Below are 20,349 nucleotides of genomic sequence, written 5' to 3'. Positions count from 1 at the left end.
GTAATGCAAATAACAAACTTGCTACGCTCTACTTCCTTTCATTAGTGCCGTATGTTGGAGAGTTTTCAAGCTGAAAATTTACAAAAAAATTTAGCAAACCACTTCTCATGAGAGTAATGACCCTTTCACAAACCCCCAGAAATCACCCTCCCAAAAATCTGCACACCAGTCTCAAAGATCCCTATGGCATATTCACCTTATTCCGTAACTCGAGATTCTCGAGTGTACATGTGGCATTATGTCCTTTAAATATGCAATTACAAACTGTGTGCAGTGTGTGGATGAAAGCGCAGGAAGCAGTTCCTTCCTGTGGAGTTGTTTATCGCTCCGCAGAAATCACTTCTCAAATAGAATTTCGAAGTTTTTTTGCCAAGTTTTGAACTTGCCACGGGCTGCATGCCTAGTGTCGGGTGACTCATTGGAAACACTGAGTTGAAAGAGTTAAAGGTCATTTTGCTGCAAACCGTTCTCAGCCAACCCGAGAACGTCTTCTCGGAGCCTTCAAAAGAACAATGATTTTCCGTTTCCCCTTCTCAACTTAATTCGTCATGTGTAATATACTACTTTTTGGAAAAAATGACAATTCCTCCTAAATCAGTGCGACTTTGCTATAAAATGTTAGAGGAAAATACATCTTTGAGATTTCTAACTTGTACCACTGAGATGTCTGGAAAACTGATGAGAAATAGTTGTTGATTGAAGAGTAAGAACGAGTGATCATGAATCATGGTTTTAGAACTATTCCAATCTTGTTCATCTTGAAATTCCTCGATTGGCAAACAAAAATCGATTTATTTGCGTCGCCTCCCATGCATAGATGACTATTATGATCTGGTGAAACGCTTTGGACCGTACGAGAAATTAAAAACGCTTCAGGGTACATTACTCAGCCGTGGCTTCCATCGACCTTTAGAATGAGAAATATACAACAACTTCAGTTGCAGTTTTGCTTTGCGCCAAACTTATCGAAACCTGGCCACGCCAGTTCCCGCTAAATGTGTGCACTCAAGTGTGCAATTAGTCGGAAAAGCTAGAAGCGAAAATAAAATACGCGGTGAAGCTGGCTGTAGAACCATAGGGGAAACTCTTAAAACGCTTACCTGGAATCTATGTTGGAATTGGTGTCCAATGAAATGTTTTCAGTCAGTTCAAAAATAGTCAGTTGCGTCGCTTAGAAGTATTTGTCTATTTCTAAAAGCTTCGCGCCCGTCCGCATAGTTTCCTAGGAATTAATTCAATTTCAAGGTCCTTTTACTTCGTTAAACAAAGAACACAGCATAAATCTGAGAAATCTCTGAGGAAACAGACAAAAGAAGAATCTCTAATGGACAATTGACTTCCTATTGAGCGCTCAGGGGAGATCGGATCATTCTTTCACAGACAATATTAAAAGAAGAATGGACGAAGACAATAATAGTTTGGCAAACAAATAGGCTTTCCATACCTTTGTTTCATACTCTAGTCTATAATTGTAATGAAGACAAAAAATTCAATTTGGTTAAAAGGAATGTCCATTTCTGGAATACTAAGCACCCCGTGAACTGGGGGTGTTGTTTCACACAATTGTAAGAAGGAGCTTAAAATTTTTGGAAAAAAAGATCGCTCAAGGTGAACAAGGCAGAAAATAGATTGTTACAGGTTTTTTTTAACTGCCCGATTAGATAAATATGTTTGATATTGAACAGTTCAGACTTGAGGCTTAACTCACATGTCTGTTTTTGCTTCTTCTTCTTCTTCTTCTTCTTCTTCTTCTTCTTCTTCTTCTTCTTTTGTTTTGTTTGTTTTCTTTTTTTCATTAGACCACAAGTTATCTGATTGCTTACTATAATCGTTCAGTGGCCCCTCACAATAAGGATATTTGAAGCAGTGAGCCAATCAAGTCAATAGGTGCGGGAAATCAACGTTCGGTTAATGTTAATGTAAATGTAAAAATAATCATTGACAATAGACTATGACCATTTACCAAGTGGAGCCCTTTGAATTTCTCTTTGCGTCTTTTTATTTTTTGTGTGTCTCGAAACGAGAAGTTTCTGATGACCGATGTCAATCATTGACTGGCTTATCGCGACCAAATCAAATCAATGGGTGTGGTTACACAAACCAAGGCGGATGGGATCATGAGATTCATGGTAGTAAATCAAAGCTCGATGAATCCGTTGCATGTGATATGTGTGCAAGCTCTCTGAACCTCTCGGCGCTTTTTGTTCATCTCGACCGGAGTACACATCCATATCTGTACTGTCAATGTTCAATGTGATTGTAAATGTCAAGGGCGCTTTCTTCTTCTCCTTTTTTAATGTGAAAACAACTCAGGCACCGCTGTATTATTTGTCAGGTGGCAAGCGCTGTAATTTCTGCCAGAAATTTCAGTTTTTACTGCCCTTTCAAATACTTGGTTTTAATTTCTACACTTGCGGTTCACTGTCTAAGTTGTTCATAGAACTTTACCCATTTCGGGCTGCGCCTCCCCCTACAATAACCCTCTTTGTACAAACCCTCTATTGCCACGGTCCCGTAAAACGAAACCTAATTGCCAGGTTAAGGTTTTAGGATAGGAGGAGGCATTTTAGTGTATAATTTAATTAACAATCCATACTTTGGTAAATATACGTGACTGATCCAAAAACGTGTTCTGACGGCCTGTTGATCAGTCACCACCCAGAGGTATTTTCTTCAGGAAACATTAAAAATTTTGTTCGCGTTTCCATAGAACAACAAATTCGTTTGCCAGACAATTCCTTGTGCTTCTGTGCCGGACTAACCTACTATTCAGCTCAAAGGTAGTAAGACATGTCCGCGTGAGGGATAGTCTGTAACTCGGCTTCTTGATTTAAACCAAACCCGGAAGACAAACGTCCAGGATTTGTACATAGACATTTTCACTATAGAAAAAACAACACTCATCTTATAAAATTAAACATCCCTTTATTCCATATAGATCAACCAGCACAAAGAAAAATCTTACACTGTACCATAAAACCAACAATTCCCCCCTTTAAGTATAATTATTACAGTAAAACGTAATGGAAAAAGTATTCAAACTATCTCCATAAAATCTGGCCACCATGTAAACATTTTACATAAAAATTGCACGAATAATATATTATGTTGTATTATTCATCCGAGTTGTACTCTAGAAAGTCACATTGCTTTAGCCGTATATATCTTCTTTATTTGTATAATTTATGAAACTAACTTGCTTCCCGTTTATACCTAATTTATGCATACATTCTCAGTTTCGTCGAACGCAATTCAAATCACACGTTAGTAAATCTGCAATCTTTTCTACTTTCAGGCCATTCAACATAAAATTTTAGGTGAAATTACTACTTGTTTCTGTGGTTATAGGGCTGATTCCCTTGGATTGTTCGCGGGGAATGGGGTAGCATCTTACGCAGACCCTCTTTGGGCAGTACACAGACATAATCGGAAAACGACATCCAAGTTCTCCCAACAGAAGTTGAATCTAAGACCTTCCGATTACTTCAATGTAGTTCGGATGTTCTACCACTGAGCGACTGGTTCAGGAGCTAAGGCGATTAAACTAGGTTCATGTGACAAACTATCCTGCATACTACTAGGATTGGAATGTTGATGAGTGTTATTTGTAAAAGAAATGTGATGTTATATTTTAAGCCTGATGAGTAAATCTCCGTTGGGAGAACTCGCATTTTCTTTTTCTGAGTTTGCCTGTGACACTGACTGAAAAAAAAGCACCTATCATTTATTCACCAAGTTTAAAATAACATTTCTTTCACATTATCATCTAGTTAATTAATCATTTATTATATTAACTTATGTTACATCTTATTTCTTTTTTACTTATATTATCTCTTTAATCACTTGCACATACACCTTCGATTTCAGTAAATGGGTCTCTTGCCTATCTTGGGGAACGTGACTACTACTGCCACACAAATCAGTCCTTAACAGGGCATTAAATAACAAGGATAGTCACCAAGCTTTGCTTTCCTTTAGGCACATAGACTCAATGAAAAGTCTCACTAAAAAAATTCATAATATTTATAATAACAACAGTACTTAATTTATTTCATGCAACAATATTATTTAGATGTACCCATTCAATTGTTTAATATAACTTTTGTGCAAAAAGGCTTTATCCATTTTGGCAAAACCTAATACATTAAATAGCTGGCATGTAACTAACAATATTAAGACTCAAAAGTAGTCTACTGGCGGTCACATATAATATGCTATAAAAGAAAAGCCACATAAAATGCTTTCTAAACAAACGCAAACCTCTAAAAAAATTGTTAAAAACAATAAAAGGTCCTTTAGCCCTTTACAACTTGTAACCCTTGAAAATGAGCAGCACCTAATATCCCCTAACGATACCATGACTTTTTAAAACATACAAGTCATGAGAATACACGAAACGATCATCACAAGTTGATGTTTCAACAAATTCTCCCAAACAGTACCATAAGAAATAAATGGGAAATATAAAGAGAATTTGCATATTGATCTTGGGATGCAAAAGGGTCAAGTCAATTAGATGTCATATATGAAATGTGCAAATTATTTCAACCCCAGCTGTGGTTGAATTTTGCAATGCAAGAAGAACACTAACCCAGCCTCTACAGTGATCAGCAAGAGTATTTAACTAGGCACAACAAGAATTTTGTTGAAGACTTATGCTTAGTCTACATGTATTTCAAATTTTGAACCCTACAAAAGAAACCTAAAACTGACAGCTAACTTGATGGAACCAGCCATTTCAAAATACTATTGTCTTCAACCAGCCATTAATAAAAAAATCCTCTTTGAAAATTCTTACTTACAGCATATAATTATTATGCTCAAAGATGCAATAACAATTTAATCACCAGGGTTTTCTATTATGTAGTCAGATATAATATGCATAAATGTAATAAAATTTAATAAGATTCTCTGAGAGTAACTATTTCCATATGGCATGTTGTGCCAAGTGGAAATGAAATAAGGAATTCATTTTACTTTTATTATTAATAAGACATTTTGCATTAATAATGGCATTGAGTGTTTGGGGGACAATATACTAGATACGCTATTAGAAGCGACTGCTAAGCTTACAGTGCAAATCCAACAACTGTGAATTTTTTTTAATAAACTAAAATAACTAAAGAAAAACAGAAGACAAGCCATTTGCAAAAATAGCGGAGAACATCAGTCACAGTATTGATTGTTTCAACAGCAAATACAAAGATCTCCTTCTCTGATTCTTTGGAAGGGGGCGGGGGGGGGGGGGGGGGGGCGAGTGACCAGCTGTACAGAAGACAATGTGCACAGCCATCCCCTGGCCATTGTGTTTGGTGTTGCGGTAACCTTTGTTTACTAAGCTGATTTTGTTTTGCTACAGATTTCTCTAAGCCTTTGTTTCTTGCAACAACGGTTTTCACAACACCAAGAAATGGCTACCACCTCAGATCTGTATGGTTAATGTTCTGCAACAAACCCTAACACCTCGACTCTTGTGCAGAGGAAGTCTGCCGTCTCTGTAAGCTGTTCATTACCAAATGTTTGACTGAGTCCACTGTGACCTCGACAGAGTTCATTGTCCAACCAAATAGCATGATCACCGCCACTGAAAATGATAACATCACAGAACCTTGTATTTAACTACCTACAGTAAACATGTCCAAGCAAAAGTCTTTTAACATAAATTTGACATAAATTTTAAAATTTTGCTACTGACAGTCAGTTGTCATAGTTCAACAAGGCTCACAGGTTCTTAAAAAATATGACAAATAAGTTGCTTGAGTAGATTTAACACCATTAACAGATGGTATCCCTAAATTTATTTGTTTAATAAAATATTATTCAGACATTTGCAAATGCTGTACAGCTGCAATATCGGTCAAATTTCAAGCAACTAATATTGCAACTTTTTGTAAATTATAGCTACATAAATTTAGTAGAGTACCCCAGTTCACACGTGAAATGTATTTTATCACATTGGTTAGTCTTGGGAAAATTCTAAGAATTTTTTTTTTTTGGCAAGAAACTCAATTTGAGTGAATCTGTGTCTTTACATACCCTCCTCCGAACATAAGACTTTTGTCATCTCCAGCCATGAACAAATCACTGGTCCCTGGTCCTTCCTCCTGTAGTCCTGTCCACAAATACCTGACAGGTCTGGGACTGAGTCTAAATACAAAACTCTCCCCTGTCCCAAAGTACGTCAGAGTCTTGTGCCCACTGTTCCGCTCCCTCCAGCTGGTACTTGCAAAAGCACCAATGATCTTTTGTGGGGTGAAAATATGTATTTGCTAGTCACAAGTATTTTTCAATCAAGTCTTACCAAAATTAAGTGTGCTGACAAGACAGTGCTCTGGTCAATCACAGACAATCCAATAAAATTACAAAACAGGATGCATATACATGTACCTGGCATCAGTCAACTGGGAAATGTAAATTCACAAGCAACTCAGTACATGTAGTTGAAGGACTTGGTGGAAAATGAGTGCAAGTGATGATTGGCCTCGGAATATGAATTTCTCTAAATTTGCTCTAACTTGTCATGTACACAGACTGGTTTATTTTGTGTCAGAAATGTAGTTTCACATTTTATGTTGTGATTTAAGGGCTTCAATTCGCTAAAACAGGCTTAAAAACTGAACTAACTATTAAGTGGCGCTTGAAATGATTTCATTTCTTTTCTGTTAAAAGCTAATCAAACAAAAGTTCTAATTAATGTGATAACAAGTCTGTAGGCCAAAGTGGAGTGTTTTTGGAAAACTTTGGGTTCTAAGGGCAAAATCGTCAGTTATCTCAAGAGCTACGCCAACCTGGCCCCTGAATTAACATGGCCAGACTGATTTGGTTTTAGACAATTATATCAAAGTCATTGCTCAACAATTTCTTCTCGGTAAGATGTTGATTGTCCTCACCTCACCAACAGAGGATTTGACCAACAGCATTGTATCATCATCGGCCTCACACTTTTTGTAAAGAGTGCGTATGCTGAAAGAAATCAAGAAGAAACTTCAGCGTTGTTCTAGAGACAAGAAGGCAGAATGTTGGACAAAGTCCCTTTCCAGAGCAATGCACTTTAAACAGACCACAAGGTTTATCAGAGCAAGTTTTTATCACAGATCAACCAAGGCAGGATATTTGCTGAATTTACATTTATCAAATACTTAAGAAAAATTCACGTTGAGCAAGAAATTAAAGTCAAATTGCTAAATACTGTAAGTAAATAACACATCACATGGTGTTCTTGTCTATCATTACATAATTTGGGTTAGAATGCTTTCTCATGCAGTTTTGGGCCATTCTAAGTGTATGCGTTTTATGCACATTTTACCACACCTCAAGAGATAACATATAACATTATCATTATTATCGTGTATCACCATTAATAATGATGAAACAACTTATGAATATAAATTTTATGGATTTTTTCATCAATCTATACAAATGTATATGGTACTGACTTTACATTAAGCCCAAATTTATCTTTAAACATACCTGTATCCATCAGTATCACTTGTGAACAAACAAACAGGTTTCTTGATGCGCAATCTGTTGGGCAACCATGAAGACAGTAATTCCCACTGTAGAAATTGCAACAATGTAAAAATTAATGACAAGTAGCATATTGACAAAATCACAAATGGCAAAATAATACTTGAAATTTCAAGGCAAATTTTTTTTCTGGTATTCCATATTAATACTGTTTTCAGTGTCAGACATCGCATATGAAGCAGGAACAATTACGTATTAACAACTGATCCATTTGAAGTATTCCCTGTTTTTTATTTTTGGTTGTTAAAACTAATAAATAGACCAACATGTTCTCTTGCTTCCTCTCAGGGCTGAATCCCATCACGGTTTCCCCCAGACTTCCCCACCTTGGTGAAAAGAGACCAAGAGGCAGGACGCTGCCATTACACAGAAGGGGAGAAAAAGAAGAGTGAGATGTACTTGGATGAAAGTAAAAAGTCTCGGGGCCAGTACTAGGTATATGGAATGTCACTCATTCCTTATGTCCAAAAAACATTTACCTTATTTGAAACCAAGTTGATCTTAAGTTCAGTTTAAAACAACAACATATCCATTTTGATATTACACACCTTCAATTGTTAAACCTAGCCTGAGTAAACATGTTGATTGGCGGTACCGTGCTGGTTTCAGCAAAAGTGACATTTATGGCTGGCCAGCAGTGGTGCTGCAAAGTGTATCTGTTTATCCAGGCTATGGTTAAACCCTGATTGAACAGCAACCCATGTAGAACATGTATTCACTCTGTAAAGTTAAAACAACAAACCTCTTGCAGAGACAGCAAGTTGGAGCCTTTGACAGCAAACACTGTAAGAGGTTGAGGAGGCTCCCAGGTTTGCTTTGGAACATCCAATAGCCCGTTTTCCAATAAAGCAACATTCTTACTTTTTAATCTTTCCAACTGTTTCCTTGAGAGTCCTCGAATTCTAAATGCTGTCTGCAATAATTGAACATCAACTTAGTTAAGGCATTAACATCGTGCAAGGCCATTTTATACCTCAAAGTCAATGAATACAATCTCCTGGAATGAATTTCTGAAATGTGTTATTCAAACGAATATACTGAGCAGATTTATGTGCTGACTTTTAACACATGTGATACCTCTTTGCGTCTTTTGTTTACTAAATAGTTCTAAGCAGTGTGAAATAGACTTAGGTTGACTTTTGACTTGAATTGGTAAAGCTGTGGTAATGTTTAAGGCTCGTCTAATCTTTTAACTCTGCAGATGAAACCCTAAGTGTGACCATTCAAATGAAAGCTACTGAGCAGTACGTTCCTGTGGTGTGGTTTATTATGCTGTACAAGTTGGGTCTAACCTTTGAATTTGTGGACAAAAGCCTTCAGTATGACCATTCAAATGAAAGCTACTGAGCAGTACTTTCCTGCAGCGCTGGTTAGTATGCTGTACAAGGTGGTTCTAACTTTTGAGTCTGTGGATGAAATTCTAAAGTGTGACCATTCAAATGAAAGCTGCTGAGCAGTACTTTCCTGTGGTGCTGTTTATTATCAAATGCTGTAAAGGGTGGCTCTTGCATTTGAGACTGTGGATGACAACCTAGCAAATCCCCATTTAAACAGTTATCAACACAAATTAAGGCCACATGAAAGCAAAGCATACCTGAAGAAGTTTGCATCCTCTCAAGGGCATTTCTGCGGCAAACAGTTTAAACAAAACCTCTAATTCACAGTTCTCTGATAGTTTGGCTGAAAAAAATAACATTTCTGGGATAAATATTAAATAAGACATATTTGTATGTAGTATCACAAAATAATATAAATCTGCAGTGAGGTGGGACATTGGCATATATCTAGAGGGACTTCTACAAACAGTTACAAAAAGGTTGAAACACTCTCAGCATTTTTCCTATTTCTTGCAAAAAATGCACTCTAGAAGGCCCATGAACAATGTAATACACTTGAAGCCCCCCCTGCCCTCCCTCTTTCAAAGTTGACACTTGCTTGGTTGAACGTCATTGTGAATTTCGTCCAACATTGATAAGGGCGGGGGAGAGGGGAGTGTCTCAACTCTTTTTGCAACTGCTTGCAGCTGGGATATAGAGAAATTTAAGAGGGTTACTGAAACCCAAGGTCAACACATTTACCGTATGGTAAACTACAGCTTATTTTACCCACCAAGTTAACAGTGTAATGCCAAATTAAAACAGCAATTGATTTTCATTTTCATGGAAAAATGTAAGCCAACTTAAGTCTAAGAAGTAAATAACAACTTTCAGAAGTAAACAACAACAAACTTAAGAAAAAACTCCAAGATGTTTAGAGAAGAACGGAGCTCCAACAATTATTTTCATGGAGTGTGCTTTGTATCCAAATCAGACGGACTGATGAAAATATGGGCCAAAAATATCAGCTGAGGGCAAGTTTTTTGAAGGCCACAGAAGCCAAAAAATGTGGCAAATCTCATGAATTTAAATAAAAATGGACCTAACATTTGTAAGATGGTCACATTCCCAGCACTTCCATTTAAACAAAATGATAATCAATAACAACATGTCTGCAGTATTTAACCAGCTACATGAAGTACATAAAATGGCAGCCCTAGACATGCTAAGGTGATAGGCAAGTGCTCTCACTGCTTATTTTTAGGCTTGGTCCTACTGTACATACAATTAAAGACAGATTAGTACCTTCTTTTTCAATGAACTTTGCAAACTGGTTGAAGACAATCAACCCTACACGCACAAGAACTTTGGGACCTTGGACAAGAAAACTATCAACAATATACACCTGTAAAATATAACATGTAAAAGAATATTCGACTGAAGAACTTGAAAAAAAATGTAGTAACAAACTTTGTGGGAAGAGTGGATCCCATAAACTAAAACTGCTTTGACGTATACAGCAGAACCCGGGTAACTCAAACTCTGCTCGAACTCTGAAGGGAAACGAAAAACTGTTTGAGTTATCGGGGTCGATTAAAATATTCAATTTTCCAGGTTAATAAATTATTAATAGTTTATTGATTTTCAGCACTTCAGTATGACTCTTATGATCCGTAAATGTAACTGTGAAATACGTAATCTGTTTTGTACTACTGTACTTAAAATCAAATTGCTCCAATCTTTGATCTAATGTTAGAATTTGATCACACGATAAGAAAGGCTAATGGGATATCTCAATGGGTATCCGTGGGGAGTTATAAGAACCAGAAATTCGAGTTATCGGGGGTAAATTTTAATTAAGGGAAATGAAATTTAGTTTGAGTTAGCGGGGTTTTCGAGTTATCTGAGTTCGAGTTAACTGAGTAAAAATGACTGAAAAGTTGGGTCAAATCCAAGGGAATTGAGACTCAGTTCGAGTTAGCGGGGGAGTTCAAGTTATCCGAGTTTGAGTTACCAGGGGTTCTACTGAATATCCAATGTATTTGAAAATTGCTCAAACCCAATTAAGAAAATGTACAGTTCCCAATGTTGCTCAAACAATCTGTATTTATACCTCCAACAACAATCAGGCAATCCTGGTATAGAAAAAACCTTGCTAGTAACAACCCTGTAAGATCAATATAATATTAGATAAATTGAAGAAAACAATAACATTTCTACTTACCAAAGTCCAAAAATCAATGTAATGGAACATCCAAGTAAGCCAATCATGAATAAGAATAGTATTTTTTCGTAACTGCTCTCCTTTAGTTGTCTGAATAAACTCCTTGATCAGTTTATAAGACGGCATCTGTAATTGAAAATATAAGAGGTTTAAGTGACCATTTACATGCAGTTCTCGTCGCAATCCCATAACTAAAGTTATCAAATCATTGAAACCAAGACATTGCCCACAAATTATATATTTGGAAACTGCAAAATGTCGGAAACTCTAACCATGTTTAAAATTTGAAAACTGAGTGAATCTGCCCAACTATATGTAGTTCAATTATTAAGTAACAGAGTCTAAAAATGGAACTTACAAAATAAGACTTGAAGGAATCTTGAAACGTTTTTGCCATCACAACAGTTGCCCTCCAGCTCTGATCCAACATAGATCTCCTGGAATTTACCACAGCAGACAAGCAAGCATAGCAAAGATCTTCCTCCATGAAATGAAGGAATAAAGAAGCCAAAGGAGGTATTAAAGGAGCAAACTGGATATCAGGATGCATGTGGGACAGAATGTACAGGATTTTTAGACAGGTCTTCTCTCCATCTGGTGATAAAAGGTATGCTGGGACATCTCTGGTACCACTGAAAACAGTTGAAGGTATACTGGAAGGAACTTGGATACCTGCAGAGAAATAACAAGCTATGATTACCAAACATAACTACATTTTCAGAAGAAATCAAACAATGGTAAATGGGGGTAGGTGGATGGGATACAGATTATGAAAATTGGAAATAAAGGACCGAGGACCACGAGAAAACACCAATAAATTTATTGTGAGAGCTTGACAGGAGAAAATTAGACAATGTTGAAAACATACTGTACAATGACATAAAAAGGTTGGCACACTAAGGGCCTCTTCATATGAGCCTGGTAACTGGGCTGGCCCAGTAGGCGGGATGAATTTTGTCTTTTGTTCATATGGGAAATTAAATCCCAGTTTCCGTGGTGCGAAAGGCAACCTCTGCCATGGATAAATGTAGATGTAGATGTACCGAGATGAAAAATGTCCAAAAGGCCCCCAAAATACCCATGGAACCGCATTCCAGTTGAAAATGTTTCGTCATCGACAGTCCCAGTATCATAGTCCGTGCTGGCTTTTGGACATAAAATTCAAGGAGTGTTCAAGCACTAAAAACTGAGTTTTCAAGGAGTACTCAAAGCAAGGCTACTTTGTCTTTCACTGTTTCAAAATGTTTCCATTGGTCATGAATGTCAACTTTAAAAAAGCTTCCCCGGATATAATCTGTCCCCGATTTTGAAATCTACGCTCAATCCCTGAATTACTTTGATACAATCACACATTATTTCCCATCTGAACAAAAATTCAAAGAGTTTTCATTATTTTCAAGCACTTTTAGCAAAAATTCTTCTTTTCAAGGGCTTTTCAAGCGCCCTTCAAATATAAAATTAAATTCCAGAGCTTTTCAAGGACTTCAAGGAGTAGCACAGTATCCGCGCTGGAGTGTTCATATGGAAAAAAATTTCCAACTCGGTTACCAAGATCTCGGTAACTGGGCCAGCCCGCCTTCTCATATGAACACATCAAAATTTTTGTAAAGAAAAGAGTGGCAAGGCGAGATCTCAGAATTCGAGCCAGCCCGGTCGACCGGGCTCTGCATATGAAGAGGCCCTCTGTGGGAAAAGTCCCTTGCACTTAGTCCCTAGGACACGTGACAACTTCCTTGTGACGTTCACATGACAGTTAGGGACTTGTCCCAAAAACAGATTAAATTTGTGGGACAAGTAACATAGACTAAATCCCCTGTGTCTAGATTTTTCTTACCACAATGGGGGTAGTACACTAATTAAATAAGCCAAGTAAGTGTATGTACAATAATTTTAATCAACTAATTTTATTTTTTATTTCATTTTTTTTTTTCTAATCGCCTAGGTTAGATTCCTGTTATACTTTAGATTACTCGCTTACCCATGTCATCAATCATTTCTTCATAGTAATGAGGGGAATTCAGAATGATATCTGCTCCACCACTTGCATCTTTCCACAGCTGCGATCTGAACTGCGGCAAGACTCCTTGTCTAACTAGCTTCTTTAGCTTCATTGTTTCCTCATGTTCAGGATACTCTATCCACCTCTGCAAAATCTCCTTAAATTCCTCTTCTGAATATTTTGCTTTATGATACGTGTAGTAAACACTACTGGTTGAAGATCTAGAACTTTGCCTTGAGGTTTTCCTGGACTTCTTTGAAGTTCTAGAATCTTCTCTGTAGAGTTTTCTTTCGGAAGAAACCTGTACCCACCGTGAAAAACAGGCGCTGTTGACCTCCAACAATTCCATTATTGAGCGCTTAATCTTTAGACGACGACAGCGTACAATAACAACAAGACCGTACAGCTAGAAAAAATTATTACTTCGACGATGAAGTGATACAATTATCTGAATTATACAACAATAATTCGAGCTTCTTTACGAAAACAAAGCCAACTCTCGGCATCTATCGTTCGTTGTAGTCTTCTAACTTCAAATCCATCGGCGAAGAAACGTCGTTGTCAGCTGGTTGTTTCAATTCCTCGAGTTTTCCAAGTCCAATTTATAGAAGCGTTCGACATAGCTCGCGGCAGAACCAAATGTTTACCACATGACTTCTGTCCGTGTATGTTCCTACAAATCAATGTTTATTTTACTTCCTTTCAGAAGCCACAAAACCGGAGGAAAATGTTTCCGAGAAAGCCAAAAAAAAATCCGCCATGACCGCCCAAACTCGTGATTTGTAATAATATACCTCAAACCCAGTCCCTTGGAGCGTGAACTCTGATCGTGTACATGGACAAAAATTTTTAAAAAACTCGCTAACTACTTGGTGTGAGTGTTTTTACGCAATTGCCCAGGGGAATAGAACTGAATTATTCTTCTTAACGGATTATGCAAACGGAAAGACTCCGGGAAATGTCATTTCCAGCAGTGTTCCGCAAAAAAAAAAAAAAAAAAATGTACACCTAATGTTTTTTTAGGAATCAGTGCCAAGTTCTGTTTTCCCGAAATAACATTTTGTTTTTTCTGTTTTCAACCTTTGTTTTCCCGCGAAGTCAAAAATATCTCTATTTTAGCAGGAACCGCCGTTCAGAAATTCGGCTTTCTCGAAGATACACAGAACGTATGCGCAATAGCCGGGTGAAACGAGGCAACTGCTATTGATATCAACACTTGAATAAAGTTATTTTTATTATCTGTCATTTCATTTTATCCCCCTTACACAAAGTTAATCACAATTTTTTTTGTTGCAATCAAGAAGTGACTGTACCGTAAAGTGAAAATCACGCGGCTATATAAAGCCCCAGGGGGAATACCCAGCACCCCAGCACCCAAGCCGACAGACAATGAGGAAAAAATGCCCCGGGGGAATGGGGGGTGGGCGCAGCTGGAATTGACTGATGCATTACGGTGCTACTTGTGATGTGAGACTAACCGTTTCACGTGTAGAGGGATTCGGTCTGATGTTGGAACTGAAGAGTGTGTCAATGTCGTGCGAGCAAAATCTAAACGCACAGTCATACGTACGGGAAAGCTGAGGGTTTCACAGACTAACTTCAGATATTCAGCTCAATGAACCACAACTTCTCGCGACCACAGGAACAGAGTTGGACGAAAAATACCAAAACCAAAACGATTCAGTAAGTCATAGGTTTATTTTAAACCAGACATAAATACTACAGATTCTTGGATTATTATTTACAACAGAGACATCTTAGATGCACACAACTGACTTCAACTTCACACATTAATTAAACTATCCTACACTCTAAAGTACTCTCTTTGTTTTGATTTCTTTGTGTACATGTTGCAAATTAAATTCGTTTTTGGTTCGAATTTTTTCAAATCAGTTTCATTTTATTTTCTTGTCTCAGATTCACTGATGTAATCCGGAAGGCAGTAAAATAAAACTCAAACTGGCTTGAAAACTTTTAAACCAAAACAATTTTCAGTCAAATGTACGGAATGTGACCAATACTGCAATACTTATTGAGGCTTTGCTATAAACGTTTAATTGCAATCACCATAAAAATTTCGAGAAAAGTTATGCTACCCGATTGAGTTTACAATATTTACAGTTCTCATTTCTCAGTCTACATGTATTTACAGAAAAAGTAGTAATGTACTGCTATCTTGTCTGAAGTTTTCCAATTTTTCCCGCTAACAACGTTTCTCTTTCCTTGAGTTTTGCTTCAACTTCAGCCTAAATAACAAAAACATAAAAAATGGTTAAAGAATCATTGCGTCTGATCCAAGATGTACAGTAACAATTCTGCTATCCTGGCAATCTTCAAACTTTTAACAGTGCAAAGTTTCCAGGGAACTAACACAAGATTGCTTGTGGTCTTGTATTGGCTTCATAAAAACTATCCTCAAATTCTGCTTGGAAACTCCAAGAAAGTTTGCAAATTAATGTGTAAAAAAAAAAAAGAATTTTGTGAAAATCCACTAGCATGTCATGCTGTAATTAAACTATCATCCAACAATTTATGTTGCCCATCCTGCAACTCCCTACCTGTTTCAAACAAAAAGACAAAATTAATATCATTATCAGTAATCATTCAAATACAGTACAAGAAACAGTCTACCTTAAAATTTCCTAACACCTCATCTGCTACTTTGTTCACAATATTTTTGACATCCTCGGGTTTAACAGATGCTAAAATATCTTCTGCAGTTTGATTCTCAGGCTGGGATACAGCAGCTGACTGGGCTAAAAAAACAAGAAATGCAATGAAAAGAAACTCTATGTTCCTAGTCAAATTGGTCAAGTAGCACCCAAAGGACTAGGTGGCCCATACAATGAGTGCTTTACCAAGTTCCTGTAGCATGTAGCAAACTAGGAGTATAAACTACTCACTCCCCTCCCCCCCCCCCCCTTGATGAGACGCAAGGCCATCGCAGGGTTAGCCTTCACCAGCACCCATTGATAGAAAGACAACATGGAACACTGTTTCTTATCTCATAAAGCAACATACCTCCTAAAATCATTGTCAACTTTGATGTTAACATGCAATGTAGTTGTTTAAAAATAAAATTATAAAATAAAATGCTGGACTTCCAGGGAGAAATATTCATAATTTAAATTAGACATGGTCCACAATGCTTTTGAAAGTGAGTAGCAGTATTACAGACGTACTTTCAACATTTAAAACCTTACATACCTTCCTCCCCTTTTGAGTCCATTTCTCTCTACAAAACAAAGATTGAAACATTAAGACAGATGTTCACCAGGAAGACTGTAACCTGTTACATCCTGGATCTAAGCCTTACACTATTTCCTCTGTTCAGGACAATGAGACAGACTGTCTCCTATTTCAACCAAGTTGGCCAAAAAAAAAAAAAGAAAAAAGAAAATGGCATCAGACCTTAACCTGTGTGCAGTGTGCAAGAGGGTTAAACAACCCATATTATCCACTGGGGAAGGGTGTGGCACAAAATGTATAGCTTACATCTCGGGGGGTAAAACACCAGCTTCCCTTTAAAGTATAGTCTAGTGTAATCCTCTCCAGTCTGAGCAGAGCAAACAATCTCCAAAGTTTTCTCCAGTGCATTTAGTTTTTGTGCAGTCCATTTCTCTTAGTCCTTTCAGTGTATTTGTAGGAATAAACTTCCCAAAGTTCACAAACTCTGCATCAATCTTGGCCTTAGTAGTACACCTTCCAGAAAAAAAGCTTTAAATCAGGCTGTAATTCTTACTTCTTTCTTTTCTTCTAGTTGAGGTGACTGAGGTGGTGTCATCACATGTTCCCTCCACACCTCCTCTGTCATTCCTTCATCTAGTGGAGGTGGAAATGGGACGTCGGCCAGAGGTGGAATTTCAACAGCCAGCTACAGAAAGAAGAGGTTAAAAAGAAAAAAAATCAACATAAATTATGCTAAATATACAATTTGACGGAGTGGTGATGAGCAGTGGTTAGAGTGAGTGGAGGAGCAGGGAGCATCACACCCTTTTTTATTGAAACAAAAAAAGGATTCAATTCCCATTTAAGGGAGTCAGATTTTTAATTTAGTCCATGCTCACTGGGTGTTGACCTGAAGCCTTATCACTACACAAGACACGTTCAACACAACTGCTCATCTTAGTAGTATATGCAGGAGGTGTGTTACATGAAATGACCTTAATTGCCACAAGTCTCCTTGTAATCCAATGGTTAGTTCATCACTGCATCATCTCAATGGCTTGTGGAAGGTCATGGGTTTAAATCCCATCTGAGACTCAACATTTTTCAATATCCCTCGCTTATGACAATTGTTCAATACACCTTCCTTATTTGACGACAAAACTTCAAATTTATCATCCTTCTTTGAAAATTGTTCAATACCTAGATGTTCCATTCTATCCCACTTGTTTTCTGTTTACTCAGACGACCCCCTCCCCCCCCCCCCCCCCCCTTATGTGAAGTTCTGGACTTAACACTGATCAGCACTGAAGACGACGCACCTCAGATACAACAACTTCCTCTTGTGGATCCTGGGTGAAGAGAAACTGGTACAGTTTGTAATGCTGAAATAAGCTGCAAAAAGAAGAAATTAAGTCATCACTTTACAGAATATACACTGTACATGCACTGGTATTTTTCTATGTTCCAACCAATCTTGTGATCAGTTTTCAACAAAAAAACCTTGGGTGGGAAACATAGGGGGTATGAATTTAAAACAATTCAAAATAAAAGTTAGAGCTCCTGATTATTCTGACCAGTCTGGTTACCTGACAATTATCGCATTTGAAGGGCTCACTAGAAAAAGGATGCGAGTGACAATTTGTAGACTCACCACCCCTTTATCTCCTGGGCTCCCATCACCCATCCCCCTGACCCCCCCCCCCCCCCCCCTCCCCCACAACATTAAAGAGAGTAATGAGAACTAAGCTTTAATCATGGACAAAAACACCGCCTGGAGAGTAGCAAACCTCAACTCCCCCCTCCCCTCACTCAATGTTGCTTTGAAGGCCGGACAATGTCCCAGCCTTTTTTACAATGGCAGACCAACATTGGTGAGGGGGAGGGGGGAGGGGGCTGAGTTGTTGATGTATCACTGTAGCAGTGGAATTTGTAGATCAACAAAAAGTTTCTTAACAATTTTGTCCAAGTTTGTAGATAGATTAATTACTGCTGGGGATACAAAGCTTTTACCTGTCAGTAAAGTAGTCAGTAATGAGTTTAGCTTGAGTCACATCAAAACATTCAAGGCCTCCATTCTGAGAACAGTTCTCCACTCCAATTCCTGCCAGAAGTGACTTGAACTTTTGAATGCTCTCAACCAATGAGAACTGTTTTTCTGAAAAAAGTAATAATAAAAGTTCACTGGTCATCAGTATATACTATTAATATTATTTTAATAGCTTAATTTTATAAATACTAGTACTGTGCAATTATGGCAAAATGCATGTGGTGGTAAAATCCCTTGCTCCTTTACACCACTTTTAATCCTGAGTATCACCCCTGCTTCACACTAGCTTAATACATGTAAATTATTATTTGTATATTTTTCAAGCAATATCCCTAACTTGAAGATCTTGTCCTCTCATTCTCATATAATTTGCATAAGGAGAACATTTATAAGGTTTTTGATTATGTATTTACAAAATATTGCTTACCTTTTATGTTATCTAGCATCACTTTGAGAAGAGTGAAGAATGCAGAAATCTGCTGAAGTGTAAAATTTTGTTCTTTGGCAAACCTTGATAGAAGGATCTTTGTCAAGGATACATGTATGTAAAAGTCATGGTAATGCAAAAATTTTTATAAAGCAAATAAATTACACAACTTATGACACCAGGTGAAGCATAAAATCACCAAGAAAAAAATTTTAAATGTTGATTTCATTATTCATTAACGATAAAAATTGAAAAGGATACCAAAATCCTGCAACATAATAGTCCAGTACACAGGCGTCAGGAAGAGAGATGTGATAATTTTCAATCAGGAGTACTTCAGCCAGTTTTCTGTTGTCAAGACAACATTATTAATTTAAACAAATAAATTAAATAAATTTATGCATTCAGTTTTCAACATGCTGAATTAAGGTTGGCAGGCCAGGTTACCAATGAAGGTTTCATCCTGGAGAGTCTTCAAAGTGGTGGCAAAATAAAAAAAAATTGTCTTCTGATATAATTACCACCACCTCCAGCTAACCTAGATATAAGAATGCCTTGTCTCCACGTGAAAAGGTCTTTTAGTTTGTAAATGGTCTCAGATATATTTCATAAATTAAAATCAATTTGGAAAAATAAGAAATTTATACATTTCAATAGCATCTCACAAAATTTCAGTCAAATTTTGAGCCCTCTACAGGTCACAGTCTATTTTTACACAAAGCCATCTCAGGGTCTTGACTTTATTTTCTTTTTGTTGGTTTTTATTTTTTTGTTGCTGCGAGGCTAGGAAAGCCTCAGGCTCACAGAATATAAGAATGCTTTAAGTCTCATTACAGTCTTGCAAAGTCTCAAATTTACCAATTACCACCACAACACTATAAATAGTGTTTGTACAAACTCACACTTCTAGCTCATGGACTGTAAGTTCCTTCAGTGACTGAGTTTGTTCTTCTGACAAAACTTTCCATGCTAAGGATTCCTTCTCCTCTTCTTCCTGTGAGTTACAATCAGCAATAATGGTTGGAGATTTACATCATATCGCAGAAGATGAACATTACTGGTTGACTGATCATGATTCATGAATCCTTTTTAATTTGGATACCAATATGTTTGACAATAATGTTATCACAGTTTATAATGAAGGTAAGGAGTAAATATGATCAGAAACGATGAAGGCTTAGCATGTTTACAATAGCTAGCTAACCTTTCAGCTGCAGATAATAATACGTTTAAGAACAACATTGTAAATTAACAAATTTTCACATCTAACCACTTGATCACGCATTTTACTCGTTAAATTTCTAAATCATAGTTTAAATTTAGTTTAAACTAGTCACTTTAATTAGTTTAAGGGGCTTTCCACCTCTCAAAATGTACGTACATTAGTTAAAACAAAACAAATGAAGTAGGCACAAACTGAAATATCTGTGACAAACAACACAAAAACAACAAAGCAAATCTCGAAGCGAAAGACACAAGGATGCTAACCGACTGGTTTTTGTTTCTCGTTGTCGCCGAATCTCTTTTACTGGCAGATTTTTTCCTTTCTCTTTCCGAAGATTTGATTCGAATGGCCGATCGAGACTTCTTCGTGTCCGCCATTTTGAATGCTGCGAACACGGGGCCACTTGTTGCTATGCA

At 37.2% G+C, this 20,349-nt stretch overlaps 2 protein-coding genes across 2 annotated transcripts; both read right to left on the bottom strand.

Annotated features, from left to right (window-relative positions):
- Positions 1–3,867: 3,867 nt before the first annotated feature.
- On the bottom strand, positions 3,868–13,831 carry LOC146464888 (TBC1 domain family member 24-like). Its single transcript, XM_085129547.1, has 10 exons — positions 13,046–13,831; positions 11,426–11,739; positions 11,068–11,193; positions 10,149–10,248; positions 9,122–9,207; positions 8,270–8,440; positions 7,471–7,556; positions 6,891–6,963; positions 6,037–6,242; positions 3,868–5,584 (listed from the first exon to the last, which is right to left on the bottom strand). The coding sequence occupies exons 1-10, from the start codon at positions 13,413–13,415 to the stop codon at positions 5,437–5,439; spliced, it is 1,680 nt and encodes a 559-aa protein (XP_084985673.1). The 5' UTR covers positions 13,416–13,831; the 3' UTR covers positions 3,868–5,436.
- Positions 13,832–14,745: 914 nt separating this feature from the next.
- Positions 14,746–20,349, bottom strand: LOC146464887 (ciliary-associated calcium-binding coiled-coil protein 1-like). Its single transcript, XM_085129404.1, has 10 exons — positions 20,197–20,349; positions 19,611–19,702; positions 18,970–19,056; positions 18,709–18,791; positions 18,245–18,389; positions 17,554–17,626; positions 16,809–16,940; positions 16,274–16,301; positions 15,698–15,822; positions 14,746–15,312 (listed from the first exon to the last, which is right to left on the bottom strand). The coding sequence occupies exons 1-10, from the start codon at positions 20,308–20,310 to the stop codon at positions 15,238–15,240; spliced, it is 954 nt and encodes a 317-aa protein (XP_084985530.1). The 5' UTR covers positions 20,311–20,349; the 3' UTR covers positions 14,746–15,237.

The sequence above is a fragment of the Pavona decussata genome, unplaced genomic scaffold (genome assembly GCF_977016875.1).
Source record: "Pavona decussata unplaced genomic scaffold, jaPavDecu1.1 SCAFFOLD_161, whole genome shotgun sequence".
Lineage (NCBI taxonomy): Eukaryota > Metazoa > Cnidaria > Anthozoa > Scleractinia > Agariciidae > Pavona > Pavona decussata.
Note: the sequence above shows the minus strand (reverse complement) of the source record. Positions and strands in the feature narration are given on the sequence as shown.

What these genes read in the sequence shown, in the direction of transcription:
- LOC146464888 (XM_085129547.1), bottom strand. Translation starts at nt 13,415, where the DNA reads ATGGAATTGTTGGAGGTCAACAGCGCCTGTTTTTCACGGTGGGTACAG. An exon ending in ATTCCTTCAAGTCTTATTTT is followed by an intron (nt 11,194 to 11,425) that starts GTAAGTTCCATT and finishes TTTCAATTACAG; the next exon opens with ATGCCGTCTTATAAACTGAT. An exon ending in AAAGTTCATTGAAAAAGAAG is followed by an intron (nt 9,208 to 10,148) that starts GTACTAATCTGT and finishes TATTTTTTTCAG; the next exon opens with CCAAACTATCAGAGAACTGT.
- LOC146464887 (XM_085129404.1), bottom strand. Translation starts at nt 20,310, where the DNA reads ATGGCGGACACGAAGAAGTCTCGATCGGCCATTCGAATCAAATCTTCG. An exon ending in CGAGAAACAAAAACCAGTCG is followed by an intron (nt 19,703 to 20,196) that starts GTTAGCATCCTT and finishes TGTAACTCACAG; the next exon opens with GAAGAAGAGGAGAAGGAATC. An exon ending in GATGCTAGATAACATAAAAG is followed by an intron (nt 18,390 to 18,708) that starts GTAAGCAATATT and finishes TACTTTTTTCAG; the next exon opens with AAAAACAGTTCTCATTGGTT.